Raw genomic sequence first — 15,483 nt, 5'->3', positions numbered from 1 at the left:
TATGTCCATCAGTGTCGCCATAAGCAATTTTCCTGTTGTAGAGGTCATCGATGGTGGTACACCTTAAAATTTAATGCTTCGTTCACTTAGGCACATATGCTTCTCAGTTTACGATGACATTCATACTCCTGCTTTTACCTGTAGATGGTGTGGAGGGGCATGGGGATGGTTGTATTATCAGCATAATATTAAAAAACATGAACAAACAGGTTACGAATAATTCCTTTAGACAGGACACATCCAGTACTGTCTGTTAAGCCCCCTTATGGAAAATAAATGCAATGAAAACTTTCTTAACTTTACTTTTCATACTGAGTGGTCGCAGGCTGCTAGTTGAAGATGGCTGTCTTCTGGGTTGTCACGCCAGGTAGTCTGATAGAAGTTTAATGGTATTTCAGAGGACCTTGCTGCATTCATCATCATGGTGATTTGCCCTTATGATGGAGGCAGCAAGAACTTCTGAAACGTCAGTAAACTTCTATCAGACTACATGGCGTGACAACCCAGAAGACTGACATATTTAAATGAGAAATCTAATACAAGTAGACAGTGCTTATCGGACCACAATAGTAGGTATGGTTGAATGAACCACTGTATGAGAGCAGGTGGTGTAACATACATGAACCCTTCTATTTTCTTTTTCAGTGAAACCCAAAATTGAACAAGAAATTCACTAACAAAATCATTTAATTGTATTGAATCCCTAAATGAGACAAAAATATATGTGGTTTTGGAACTGCACTGTAAAAATAATGCTATAATTCAATTTAATTATTCTTCATCTTCTTCTTCTTATAGCGTTATAACCCTGTGTAGGTCTTAGCTTGTTCGACGAGTTTTTTCCATTCTGTTCTATCATTCACAATTCTTCTCCATCCCCTCACTCCCATCGTCCTCACATCCTCCTCCACGTCGTCTATCCATCGTTTCCGTGGTCTCCCTCTCATCCTTCTTCCCATCGGTCTCCATTCCATCACTCTTCTAGTTACCCTGTTTCCTTCCATTCTTGCAACATGGCCAACCTAACCTAACCTTTTGCTTTTGATTAGCCTCACGATATCTGCTCCCCGTATGATACAATCTAGTTCATGATTCATCCTAATTCTCCAGGAGCCATCACTATTCTGTATTGGACCATAGATTTTTCGTAATATTTTGCGTTCAAATATTCTAAGTTGTTGCTCATCAAAGCTAGTTAATGTCCAGGCTTCACATTCATATATGACTACTGGTCTTATCAGAACTTTATAGATTCTCAGTTTGAGTTCCCTCCCCAGTATTTTAGACTTCATTAAATTCTGATAGGCATAATAACATCTATTACCATTCACAATACGTGCTTTAATTTCATTAGTTACCGAATTTATAGTATTAATCTGTGAACCCAGGTAATTAAAATTCTGTACTTGTTCAAAATTATAATGTCCTATTCCCAGTTTATTTGTAACTTTCATATATTTTGTTTTCGATTCATTTATTTTTAGCCCCCTTAATTCTGTTTCTTCCAATGCAGCTTTATTTCTGCTAATAATAGCTATATCGTCGGCATACGCACTCACGTGTATTGATTCTATGCATATATGTCATGAGATCTCAAGTTTCCGAACAGATGCTTCCAGCGTCAGGTTAAAGAGCATTGTTGAGAGAGCATCTCCTTGTCTAACTCCCATACTGACATTAAATGGTTTAGTTAGCTCACCATCTACTCTTACTACAGCCTTGGAGTCTTTCAACGTCACTCTAATGAGCCTGATGTATTTAGATGGTATCCCTAATAGGAGAATGTAGTTTAACATTTGGTCGCTATTGAGACTATCAAATGCTTGTCTGAAGTCCACATATAAATGATTTAAATCAATATTATATTCATAGGCCTTCTCCTGAATCTGTCTCAATACAAATATCTGGTCTATCGTTGATCTATCTGCTCTAAAGCCACACTGACACTCACAATTCAATTTAATTCCATTCATTTATTTAAGTGCTTGACAACAGCCAGATAAGGCGAATAACACCATTAAAGTCAAAGTATATTGAATAAATTTGACCTTGTGTGCTAACAATGGGCATAATGAAGTTTAAATAAGTAACCAAATTAGTTGAAGTGGAATTAAATTTTCTAAACTCATACCAGGCATGATTACGTCTGTCTAATCACAATAATTCTTATTAAATATTAAAATATTACAATAATTAACATTTAAAATATTTAAAATATTAAATGATGTGATTAGACGGACAAGATTTAATATATACTTATTATATCACAATATGACGCAACTTTACCATCTTAGAAATAAGATAAGTTGTCATAAATAACAAATTCAAATATTTTGAAAAAATTGTTAAGAATAGAAATAGGTCTATAATTACTAACACAAGTACTGTCACCCATTTTAAATATATGAACAACAGCAGTTTGTTTCCACAAGGATGGAAAAGGCGCAGACGATACAATGAGATTAAAAATAATACTTCAAAGGCAGAAATAGATACGATGGGTAAAAAGTCTGATGTAGTAGTAACAGGAGGAGTAACGTAAGGACAATTAGCATTAAAAACTTTTTTAAAATAATTAGCAAAGGAATCTGCAATTAGTTTAGAGTCAGTAATTAACTGATCATCAACTTAAGTTGGATGAAAGACTTATCCTTCCTTTTAAAACTAGAAACATACTTCCAAAAATGCTGGGGATGAGGTTTTAAAGTGTCATCAACATATTTTAACCACTACTGTCTATCAAATTTAATAGTAACTTTAACAAATTTGCGAAGAAATTAAAAATAAGAATAATGAAGATCACATTTAGTCTTTCTGTACCGACAAAAATAAATATTTTCTTTTACGAATATAGTATTTTAAAGTACTAGAAAACCAACATGAAAACTTGGACTTCCTAGAACACTTATAGCATAGGGAAAATTTAAAGTTTCAGTAACAACTGAGTTGAGCTTATTAACAATACAGTCAACAGAACACTGATTATAGACACAAGTCGAGTCATAGAAAAATAGAAAAGAAGTTTAACAATACATAATGACTACAAGCATATGAGAATAATATGGAGGCTGCCAATAAGAAGAAAAATACATAACAAGATCAACAACCAAAGAAGGATGGAAGGTATCAGGTTCAATCAAGTGAAAATCAGATTTAGAAACATTAATATCAGTAAAATTATCAAATACAAGATCAAATAATTTCTGGTTTTGTAGGGCAAAGCTGTACTGAGAAAGTTCAAAATAACATGCAGCATTATAAATTACCTCATCTCTAAGTTTGGTATAATAATGTGAGTTAGCATGGGGACACCCACGAACCCAGTCATAGTCAGGTACATTAAAGTCACCTAACAGGACTACGCGGAAATTTTGAGGGTTCAGCTTAGCTTCCAAAGAACTAAAATAATTTTCAATAATTTTGATATCCATATTGGGAGGAAAATAATGGTTACCAACAAGTTAATTGAAACAATCAAAAATAGAAATTTCTATCCAAACGCATTCATATGTAAGTTCAAGGTCATACCCACATTTGCACACAGAAAAAGAATTTTGAACTGCAATCAAAACGCCACCACCCCGCGTTAAGTTTGAATAAGCGTAAGCTCTGTCTGCTTGAAAAACAAAATAATTATCAGGAAACGGATTGCAATTACGATACAAATCGACAAGCCAAGTCTCAGAAAAACATATAATTTCGGGGACATTATCACAAAGATTGGTACATATAGTAAGCAAACCATTTACATTTTGATAAAAAATGCCAAAGGAATGAGTGCGCATGTGAAAAGACATGGCAAATGATGTGAATTAGTAGAAAGTTAGGATCTATTAGCGCATCCCACATGCGACTCACAAATAGTAACGTCACTGGTCAAAATATTGCTTCTGGACGTTGTAGCAGTTGGGGATAATGTAATCTCTGAAGTGAGAGGTATATTAAAGGAGTACACTTGTTCTGCAGTAAGTTTATAAGGCATCCTTTAGGCCATACCCCAGTATTGTTAATGAGAGGAAATTCATCTTCATTAACAGACACATGAAAGGATGCATATGCATTGAATTTGTTTTTCAGTCCGGTACAAACCAATCTTCTGAGACTTAACTGCCCCTTTAAAGATTTCTCAATGTCAACAGTCAAATCCTCCAAACTAAAGCGAGAAACAAAAAGGGCCTAGGACCGTTCCTTTTTTAAAGTAACAGGGAGAGAAGCAGTTCTCACACCAATCAGAGGCTGGCGCCACTGCTTCAGGGTGTTAACCAAAGGTGTTCCAGGAGCAGGCTTCTTTTTATAAATAACTGTAGTGAAATCATCAGAATCAGCAGATGAAACCTTTGATTTCACACCAGTAGAAAGTAGGGTTTATACAAAAACCGACTTTTGAAAAAACCGGTTTTCGAATTCCAGTATTTCCAAAAAACTGGTTAAGCCGGATTTCAAATTTTTACAAAATATAATTAAAACAGTAACAAAGCATATAAACTAATTTTAAAAAAATTTCAGTTTATTTAATATTTATGGAACTACAAAAATATAACAAAAAAAATACACTCCGTACAAAACCAAATAAAAAATAAAATAACTAAGATCCGTACAAAATATAAATTATAAATTTTTATTTCATTAGGTATTTTTCTTCAGGAAATATGATTTCAGAAAACATAAAATGTCCACTGAACGATTACTTAATCTTGTTCTTATTCTCGATAAAAAAATTGACTGAAATAGAAAATACTCTCTCACTGGCTATTGAACTTGGTTTCATCGTTTTCAGGGCATCAAATAATGAATCTAAATTCTTTGTTCTTTTATTGGTTGCCTAAAATACTGAAAATTCGGCCTTTAGTGCTTTTCGACTTGATCGATTTGAAGTCAAAATGTTAACGTTTTTAAACCCAGTATTTAAAAACACTTGGTACACTGCACGACACAGTAGGATAATGAACCAACCACTCTCAATTCCTCTGCGATATACAGCCAACTATTGATAGACGCCTGTGCATCTTACCTTCTGTGACTATCTTTGGGCACCCTGATTAAGGAAAATATATTTCAGGTAAATGTTGACCCCTCCAAGTGTCGAACAATAGCATTGTATCTTAACGCCGAGACGCGCAGTCTCAAACCTTTCCTTAATGGTGTTTTAATTTTAGGAGGGAAAATAACATTCAGAATTAATATCCCTCAGTTAAATAAATAATTTATTTAAGCAAATGACAGGCGCCTATTTCCCTTGCCTTCTGTGTTTCTGTGATATGCTCACAGTATTAGTAAAATGGATTTATATAATGTTCACCCCTCCAAGTAATGGACAAGCGATGTGTATCTTAACTCGAAGATATCCCGTCTCACGCCTTTCGTGAATGGCATGTTGTGTTCGGTAGTAGGGTATTGCACCGTCTGGACAGGCAAAATTTCATACTGAGATACTGTGATGAGGAATATTAGCTCATATGCTGGACAGGTATCTCCCAACACTCATTCACGCGTTTCATTGCGTTTTCGATAATCGCGGAACAAACTAGCTAGGCTCGAGTGCACTTACTAAGAAACGAATTGCCAGCAAAAAGGAATTTTTTAGAAAAAGTCTTAATTAAACACTGCAATAATTTCGGCAAATAGGTAGTTTGAGAGTAGTCCCAACGATGCCGACATGCTGGCTGCAGTTATTAAAAAAAACGAAATAAAGAAAATGAAGCCAACAGCACGTGGTGTTCCCAAGCGGTCACCCATCCAAGTACTAACCACGCCCAATGCTGCTTAACTGCGGTGATCAGACGAGAACCGGTGTTTTCAGCATGGTATGGCCGTTGGCATTAGATTTGACCTAGCTACTGCTATAACAATTCCATTCCTTATTTCCTGCATAATCACAATCAATTGAATGACAAAATAGTAAGAGAACGGATTGCTGATTATCTTTAGAAAACGACACTTCCAGCTTCTAAAGTCGATACCACTAACAACTACAGGGCCGAACCCAGTAAGATTCATCTCGGACGACTTCCACAAAATTACCAATATAAAATCCATGGACATAAGAAGAAATATACGGCAGCCAGATTTTACCTGGCCGAGTGGTTCCTTGCTGAAATAATGATTTTCTGAATACCGTTGCAGGAGAAAATCACAGTTGACTCTCTCGGTGGGTGTAAATCAGGAGCTGCCCAGTGGCCGATGAATAATATACAACGCCAAGACACAAAAGAGTATTTCAGTCTATACACGATATGGTCTTGCTAGAACAAGTACGTATTCGCCGGCACTTGGAACACTGCCCGACACAGTAGGATAATAAACCATCCAAGCTGAACTTTCACCTAGTATTCGTCTGCGATCTAAAGTCAACTACTGATAGACGCCTGTGCAGCTTTACTTTCTATGACTAACTTTAGGCATTCTGTAAAAGAAAAAGAGATTTCAGTAAAATATTCACCCCTCCAAGTGACGAACAATCGTTTTGTATCTTAGAGACGAGACGCGCATTCTCATGCATTTCCTGAATGGTGTGTTAATTTTAGGAGGGAAAATTACATTCAAATATAAAATATCCTAGTCTAAATTTTGAAATATGCATGAAGCAAATGACAGGCGCCTAAACCCCTTGCCTTCTGTGTTTATCTGATTATCACCCCGGAGAAAAAATGGATTTCATATTATGTTCACCCCTCCAAGTACTGGACAAGCGGTGTGTATCTTAACTCGGAGATATCCCGTCTCACGCCTTACGTGAATGGCATGTTGTGTTCGGTAGTAGGGTATTGCACCGTCTGGACAGGCAAAATTTCATACTGAGAGACTGCGATGAGGAATATTAGCTCATATGCTGGACAGGTATCTCCCAACACTCATTCACGCTTTTCATTGCGTTTTCGATAATCGCGGAACAAACTAGCTAGGCTCGAGTGCACTTACTGCGAAACGAATTGCCAGCAAAATGAATTTTCTAGAATAAGTCTTAATTAAACAATGCAATCATTTCGGCAAATAGGTAGTTTGAGAGTAGCCCCAACGACGCCGACATGCTTGCTGTAGGTAATAAAAAAAACAGAAAAAATGAAGCCAACAGCACGTGGTGTTCCCAAGCGGTCACCCATCCAAGTGAGTGTGTATCAGATATACGTTGACGTCGATCAAACAGATGGTAGTATACAGTGAGGGAAGTTATATCAGATCTTGCATGAATTCAAAATTCCACCTCAATTAATTAGGCTTATAAAAGCAACCATGACAGACATGGAAGGACAAGTGAGAATTACATCAGTGCTGACAAACCCTTTCAAAATTTGGCAGGGCCTGAAGCAGGGAGATGGTTTGGCCCCAATGATCTTCAATCTGGCTTTGGAGTATGTCATCAGAAAGCTGCAACACTACAATATAAATCAGTTCAGATACTTGGATATGCCTATGATATAGGAATCTTGGCAAGATCCTTACCATCCAGTGTGCAATCATTGAGAGAGATTCATACATCCGCTAAAGAAGTAGGACTGACCATAACCTTTAAGAAAACCAAGGCCCTAATATTGGACCAGAAAGGACACCTGAAGCGTTGGGCTACGGGACGTGGCTGCTAGAGCCGTGTCGTCCGCGTACTGTGCTAACTCGACGTGGCGGGACTGAGTGGGTATGTCGTTGACATACAGACTGAAGAGCACAGGGGAGAGAAGTCCGCCCTGCACAACTCCAGACCGCATGGCTCGACGTGTGGACGTGGCCGACTGGAAGGACGTCTGGAATGTCCGGTCAGCGAGGTAGGAAGAGATGGTTTTCACCAAGTACGACGGGAAGTTGAGGACGGTCAGTTTGTATAGGAGGCCTTGGACCCAGACTGTGTCGAAGGCTTTGGCCACGTCCAGGAAAACCGCGCCGGTTAGCCGCCTCTCATCAAGGTTTCTGTTGACCCTTTCGACGAGGCGAGCCAGCTGTAACGATGTGCTGTGTCTGGGTCGAAACCCAAACTGCTCATCGCGCAGCAGCCCGCGTTCGCTGACCTCGTGTAGGACCCTCGTTAGAAGGATCTTCTCGCAGAGCTTGCCGACCGTGTCGAGAAGACTGATGGGTCTATAGGAAGAAGGTAGCGTGGGGTCCTTCCCCGGTTTCAGTATGGACACCACGCGAGCGTGTTTCCATGCCGAGGGGAAGTGCTGCCTGCGGAGGACCGCGTTGAACACTTTCGTGAGAAAGGTTACCGCGCGTCGTGGGAGATGCCTCAGGACCCTGTTCGGTATACCGTTGGGGCCCGGAGCCTTGCCAGGTCCTTGGGCAGATCGGAAATGTAGGCCTTAAGTAAGGCCATTTCATCTCCCATCTGCTCTAGCCCGACCAAATGCAGACAATCATGTTGCCTCCAATCCCCTGACCGATTCTCCACGCCAATACCGACGTACCACTGCCCTAATTGCTCAACTAATCCAAGCGGCCTATGCTCCCCCAGCCCAGCCCGATGAGGTCGGTGGCTATGCTCGTGCTGAGTACGGGGACGATGCTGCTTTAATAGGCGAAGTTTGGCCCTGTCCTCTACTGAGTACAGCTAACATGACCCCAGAACACGCGATGTCACTTTTGTATGTGTTTGCTGCGCATCATAACATCTCTTATCCAGGATTAAGCATGCTTACCATGTCATATGTTGCCATTCTAAAGTGAGGAAATGTTACTGAATATATGATGTTTTTAATCACTCGCAAAAAAGCCACGTATCCTGGCCACTAGACAGTTTCTGGGATCCCTTTCTTTTTTGTGTTCGATTTAAAACGTCTAGTTTTCGGTAACATCTGCATATTTCGAGGGTGTTTCGGTAGGGTTGTAACAGTGACTTGTCGTGGGAAAAGAGGTAAAGGCTTGGGAGAACGAGGAGCGAAACGTCACAGGAAGGTGTTGCGGAATAATGTTCAAGGTAAAACGAAACCTGCAATAAGGAGTTGGGTTTGTAGAGGCGGTGTGAAACGAATCTCTCGTCTGATTTATGAAGAGTTTGGTTGCATTGTAAAGGTTCTTTCAGAAAAATATAATTAGTGATGCTGTAACATACACCGAACATGCTAAAAGGATTACTGTGAGTGCAATGGATGTAGTTTATACTTTGAAACGGCAAGGTCGTAAGTTGTATGGTTGTGGAGGTTAAGTTTGGAAATGTAGAACAAGCTAAAAAAGCAGCCCCTTTCAGGGCCTAATTTATTTTCCAATGGTGAAGTTTATCGATTCGATGTATTTAATTTTTCGATTCTTTTGTGCCCCCTGATTTTCAATGTTGAAAGTTAGGTGTAGGCGGTCTACAATTGTTTGACAGAACTAGCGTCCTATACACTTCACATTCTGTAGATACACAAGTTAACTCCATTTTCTCTTCTGGTCTTTGTTTGTTTTACTCAATTTATTTCCTCCTTTCACACAATTGTACTTTTCTTAATGACTGCCTACAAATTTAATACATACAATACATTGTACTCTCCAGCAGTGGTGGTAACCTGGAGTACGCGTGTCCCTGGGGGTATGTGAAATATAAAAAATATATATAAAATATATATAATAATATAATTTAATTTACATGTAGATTATATACTATGTATAACTTGATTTTTACACCAACAATTTTGGTTGTACAAAGTTGAAGAGAAATTATATCTGGGGTTACGCGAACAAAAAAGTTTAAATACCACTGCTCTGCAGGACAAAGTTTGATTATTTTGTTTGATCTTGCTTCAAAACTTAACATGCGTAAATTTTAGGATATTAAATTTGCTTAAAATATTGGACTTCAATCTCCATTATCTTAAGTTAATATATTCAATGTGTTTAGAGTGATTCAGTAGTAACAAAAATGAAGTTTCCTAGCCCATCGCTCTGACGAAACTGGGACGATTTTTGTAATTTTGTCTTCCATTTGGTAAATATGCTTCTGAGAGTTGATGAAACGTGGTTAGCCACTTGCCGTACTGTCACAGAGAATTGATGGCAATGGCTAATATTGCCACTCACTGACCCTACAGGAAATTCTTTGAAAAGTCTATTGTTATTCGATTCGTCGAAGAATAGCTTACTTTCTTCATGGAACCCGAAGGTTCATCACCGTGTTCACAAAAGCCCGCCGGTCTCCATATTGAGCCAGCTGCTTCCATTTCGCTCCCTCGATTCCTTCCAATTCTCTTTTTCCTTCCAATCTCTACAAGGTCCATTTTAACATTATCTTCCCATCAACGCCTAGGTCTTCCCGGGAGTCTCCTCCCTTCAGGCCCTCAAACCAGTATCTTGTAAACTTCCTTCAACGCCGCCATGCTTGCCCAACGCCACACCCACCTCATCCTCCACGATCGCCCTGACAATATCAGGCGAGGATTACATGCCCTGAAGATCAACATTAAGCATTTTACTCCTTGATCTATCTTTCTCCCTTTTAGGTCCTAGTATGCAGCTCAATCTATGTTCCTCCGTCAAGGTGAAGGACCAAGTTTCACACCCATACAGCACAAGTGGCAACCTCTCATCCTATAAACTTATTAAGTAAGAAACTTCAATATGCCAATACCAGATGTCAGATACTCAAACAATTAAAGTTTGCGCCCCATGACAATTACAATATTCATCTAATACTTATATCTCGGTCTAAATTTTCTAAAGTCTCTCAAATTCGTATCAGTAGGTAGATATTGGCTTTCTAGCTATTAATCATAACAGAACTCATACTCCGACAAATACATTTTTCCCATAATTTATTAGGGGCATAGCGTTAGGTCGCTTTTAACATAAGGTTTCCGAACTTGGTGTTTCTCGTGCACTTTCGATTCTCTGTTCTCCAAATGCGACAAACTATGTAAAATACAGAAGTAAAAGCAACTATTAGTGCGTGATACGACATTTTCTAATCTAAATAAACCACTGGGAACCGATCCTCAAAATAGAAAGTGCCAAATAAACTACTGTTGAAAAAGTAAAAGCCCCTTAATGAGAATCCGTGGTGATTACAAATTATTGCAAATCATCAGCTGTATATCATAAAGTGAAAACAGATGTACCGATAAAGTATTACACACACGCACACACACGTCACATAAAGCCTCATAAAATTAACAATATCCCGGCGAAACGCCTTCTCATCCCAATTTAAATAATACCCTAAATCTTATTCACTTTGGCTAATTATTTAAAGTTTTTTAACTTTGAGATTAAACTACAAAAAAAAAGCATTTGCTTTTGCCTAGGTGTTGATGTAGCCGAGCGCTGTCACACGATACGACCGGTTGTTTCCGGATTGCGGTAGAAGTTTCATGATATGGAAAAAAATTAATAAGAAATTAAAGTTCTTATCGATAAGGAAGAATGATCTGCAACATATATCTTTCAGTGCTAAAAGGATTGTGGTTTGTGATGAAATTATAGAGGTTGGTAAGGAGTGAGAACGGGTGATAAAAATTGTTAAATAGTGAACAGTTGGGGAAGCAAAACCTACAATGGGAAGTAAGAGGGAATTGAGAGTGCGTTGCGGAATGATTTGTTCAACAAATAGTCGAAATTAGGGCTTGGACAAACGATCTTCAAAAGGTCCTAAAGTTGTCCATTGATGCAGATGACACCAAAATATGTTCGATGCAGGCCTGCATTCACACGTCTTCCGAGACTCCGCAGTTCATGAGAGGGAGTACATTTTTGGTGTGAATACAGAGGAAGGATGGACGTAACTGTCACCAGATTTGCATCATTGTATGGGGATTTTTGCTGCCCTAGGACGGATTCAAATCGCACGGTGTCATACCCCAGGTGCGTGTGCAGAGATTGATTCGGAGCGCCCTGTAGCAGGCAAAATGGCCATTGGATCAAATCTGTTGATTAGAGGCGATTCCAGAATCTTTGTTTAACCTCAAGGAATAGGATATAAAGCTCATTTAACAAGGATGACATTAGAACAAGTTAAAAACTCATCTCAGGAAACACGTCAGTGTGTTCTAGTATGCGAACACCATGTTGCGTTCTCTGCGCGGTACGACCCCATGTATAGTGGATAGATCTTGGCAAAATTTTGAGTCACCTCTTCTCATCGTTTGATTTGTACTGTTAACGATGGCGGATACTGCGGTAGCAACAGCTCCAAGTGCAACACCAGCGCAGGCTTCTCCAAAGAAAACGAAGTCTACTAAGAAGCCGCGTGCTAAGCAAGTTCATCCTAGAACGTCTGAAATGGTGAGCAATGCCATTAAAAGCTTGAAGGAGCGTGGTGGGTCGTCGCTCCAGGCTATAAAGAAGTATATTGCTGCGAATTACAAGGTCGACTGTGAGAAATTGGCGCCGTTTATCAAAAAGTATCTGAAGGCTGCAGTTGCGTCTGGCGAGTTAGTGCAGACGAAAGGCAAGGGAGCGTCTGGTTCGTTCAAGTTGTCTTCTACTGGTGCACCCGAGAAGGCGGTAGTTCCTGCGCCGCCTGCTCCTTCTCGTGTCAGGGGGTCTTCTACTTCTGCCGCAAAGCTGAAGAAGAAACAGCAACAAGCGAAGGCTAAATCCCCGAAAAAGGCTCCTGAGAAAAGGAAGCAGGCACCAGCTCCGAAGCCAAAGAAGTCCCCATCGAAGGCTAAGAGGGCAACGAAAGTGCCCACCAAGAAGCCTAAAGCACCACGACCCAAGACTGCTGCGAAGACGAAGGCGCCAAAGAAGGGAAGTCCTAAGAAGAAGTGAAGTGTTTTAAGTATCTGAAGTCGGGGAAGGGAAAATCGGCCCTTTTCAGGGCCAACAATTCTTCAAAGAGGTGGTAGTTGCACGTTATCTGTTGACGGTAAATTGTTTTGAGCAGTGTAACTGCCTACAACTTTTTGAAATTGTATCTCTTGCCCGTAACCTACTTTCAAACGCAAATTATAGTTTTACGAAATTGAACTTTGTCTTAGGTGAAGCGCATTACTGCTAACCGGGAAGACAATCTGCTAATATTTTTATTATATTTCTCCTATATGGAAGTTCTGATCGAAATTCATATACTCTGGTTGCATTGTGTTATTTCTGTACATGCCCTGCTTTTTGAGATGCATCCTCTGGATGGGTAGCAAAATTCGCGACTGATAATCTTTATTATTTCTTCACATTACTTTTTCATATTGACCTCCGTCTTCAAATGCCATACTTCTCTGTATTGAGCGCAAGCAATATGCGTACCACATTTTTATGTTCTGTAAGTAGTAAATATTTTAGGTTTGGAACACGTTTGATAAATTCATTTGCAATATTGGTAGCATGAATATGAAACTACTAGGCCTGTTTTATAACTATTTTTGCACCAAGATGAACAGGAAATGTTACAAATTATAAGCAAAGTAGATATACTGTTTACAGAAGTCTATACATGCAACTAAGTAACAGGGCAATATAGAATAAGTTCTATATTTCCATATAATGAAATTCTATGGACAACAGCAGTTACAGAATGTTTTCCGTACAGTGAATTCGATGGGAAGAACGGATGCTGCAAAATGTTTCAAAACGCCATTCTACTGTGGGGCAGATATCAGTATAGACTAAAATGTTTGTTTTCCCCCAGAAAGGGTTTTTGGGAGTAAGAGGGATACAGGTATGTTACCTCTCAATCTAGATTATGTTTGAGGTCAAATTAAAGTTAAGAACAAGAAAAAGTGATTATACGTATTGCGAGGGCGGAAAATGTATATACTGCCTATTCCAGAGGTATTAAAATGATTTCAGTGTATAAAATTTTTAGGCTGTACGTTTAGTACGTTATGTCCTGAACCATTGGGCATTGTCCTTGTTTTGTTCTAAAAACACAGGCCGATGGCAGGGTGTCCTGCAACTGCGATCGAGGCGCCGGGCCATGGACCAGGACGGTGACCGTCCCCTTACGCCACACTTCATCGTGTCGGTAGCACGGTGCCCCGACGTGGCGAAAGTGCGTTCCCTTATCGAGATCTGCGGGTCAAGGTGGAAACGTACGTCGCACCGAAGGGGCCCATGCAGTGCAAGCGGTGCCAACGCTTCGGGCACACGCAGCGGAACTGCGGTTATGCACCCAGGTGCGTGGCCTGCGGGGACGCTCACCCATCCGGGTCGTGTGCCACCCCAAAGCAGCAGCTGCGGGGGGGGGGGGGGGTTAATCACACTGCGAACTAGAGGTTGCAGTACGTGGAAGGAAGCCAAAGCGGCCGCTGCACAGCGTGCGAAAGGGGATCGCGGCAGAAAGGACGGCGTCTCCACGCGCCCGCCAGCTAGGCCTTCCCTCGAACAGGAGAACTTGGGCCCTGGGTGGAACCACGTGGTCCGTGGTGGCCGCGGCTATGAAGAACCCCGCCCCAACGCCATTGCACGGACTAAGCGGCAGGCTGTAGCCAAGCCGCTCGTCCTGTGGTGCCGGTGGCAAATCCCACTGCACCTACTGCCAAGAAGACTGACCCCACCACACCCAAGGGTCAGTCACCGCTCCAGGACATCTCAGATGTAGATGTCCATTTCAGATGTAGATGTCCTGGGGCGTCTGAATATTATTTATGAATTCAGTCCAAACCGCGAAGAAAACACTACACCTCACCATTACGAAAATCAGCTGGTTAAAGCGTGCATATAATAGTATTGAGTGATTAGCCCACTGACTGCACAATTACTATTCACTCCTGATTTGACTACCAGAGCCATCTATCAGAGAAGCAGTGTATCAGGAGAGACTTGTGTGACAAATGAACGCTGAATTTTGCTTACGAAACTTCTCGTATCGTGCTAGCAAGGTTCTTTTACATGTCGTGAATCTACGACATGGGTCCTACAGCTTTACTTCCCCTCCGAAGGAAGTTTTGTGTTACGGATTTTTATCACCCTTAAAAAATCCATCGACCTCGGCCTGGATTGAACCCGCGAACCTTGCTATGTGTAATTTCAGCTCCGTATATTTGACAAATTATATTCAACACGCAACTCAATAATATTGTCAAAAACCGCCTTCCGGCCGAAATATGAGCAATCACTATTCATTCCAACACAATCATCACATCACAGAAGTGATACCATCTTCATGATAGTATACGGCCTACAATGCTGCCACACCTGAGTGTAGAATCCAGGAAGTGTCTTCTATCTACTGACATCTACATTCAATACAATACCAAAAAAAACTAGCAAATCTAAAAAAAAAAATTAATCTACCTCGAACATATGAGACGTCTGTTACAAGTTTATCGATTAGTCAAGACTAAACAGTCTCTAACTTGAAAACATTTTGATGTCAAACCCCTGCAAATATCAGCAAGAAATACTTGAATAATTGCCTGAGGTGACACAAAAGGCGGCACATGCCAGTCGCGTTTTTGTAAATTAAGCCAAACACACATTTCACTTCGTTACGGCGAGCCAGCTTATCAATCTCTTTTCTGTAAAACTTTCATGTTCACTTCGTTTATCAAATGCCATGTCCAGTTATGACGCAATTCATATATAGACTGTAAGAAGATAATTGTGGTGTTCCTTATCGAGAAAACTGTTACGTACACAAGCAAT

General features: G+C 40.2%; 1 protein-coding gene, 1 non-coding gene and 1 pseudogene across 2 annotated transcripts; 2 read left to right on the top strand and 1 right to left on the bottom strand.

Moving 5' to 3' along the window:
- Positions 1–5,699: 5,699 nt before the first annotated feature.
- LOC147871565 (5S ribosomal RNA) lies at positions 5,700–5,818 on the bottom strand. The gene has a single exon (XR_015538686.1). It is a non-coding gene; the product is annotated as a 5S ribosomal RNA (ribosomal RNA).
- A 1,412-nt stretch (positions 5,819–7,230) lies between these two features.
- Positions 7,231–9,130, top strand: LOC147871564 (histone H4-like; annotated as a pseudogene).
- Positions 9,131–12,021: 2,891 nt separating this feature from the next.
- LOC110838844 (histone H1-III) lies at positions 12,022–12,717 on the top strand. Its single transcript, XM_022082472.2, has one exon. The coding sequence runs from the start codon at positions 12,061–12,063 to the stop codon at positions 12,667–12,669; it is 609 nt and encodes a 202-aa protein (XP_021938164.1). The 5' UTR covers positions 12,022–12,060; the 3' UTR covers positions 12,670–12,717.
- Positions 12,718–15,483: the final 2,766 nt, after the last annotated feature.

The sequence above is a fragment of the Zootermopsis nevadensis genome, unplaced genomic scaffold (genome assembly GCF_977971745.1).
Source record: "Zootermopsis nevadensis isolate Lab colony 2312 unplaced genomic scaffold, Znev_1.0 Znev_ptg000046l, whole genome shotgun sequence".
In the NCBI taxonomy this organism is placed as follows: domain Eukaryota; kingdom Metazoa; phylum Arthropoda; class Insecta; order Blattodea; family Termopsidae; genus Zootermopsis; species Zootermopsis nevadensis.
This window is presented reverse-complemented; position numbering and strand designations above follow the sequence as displayed.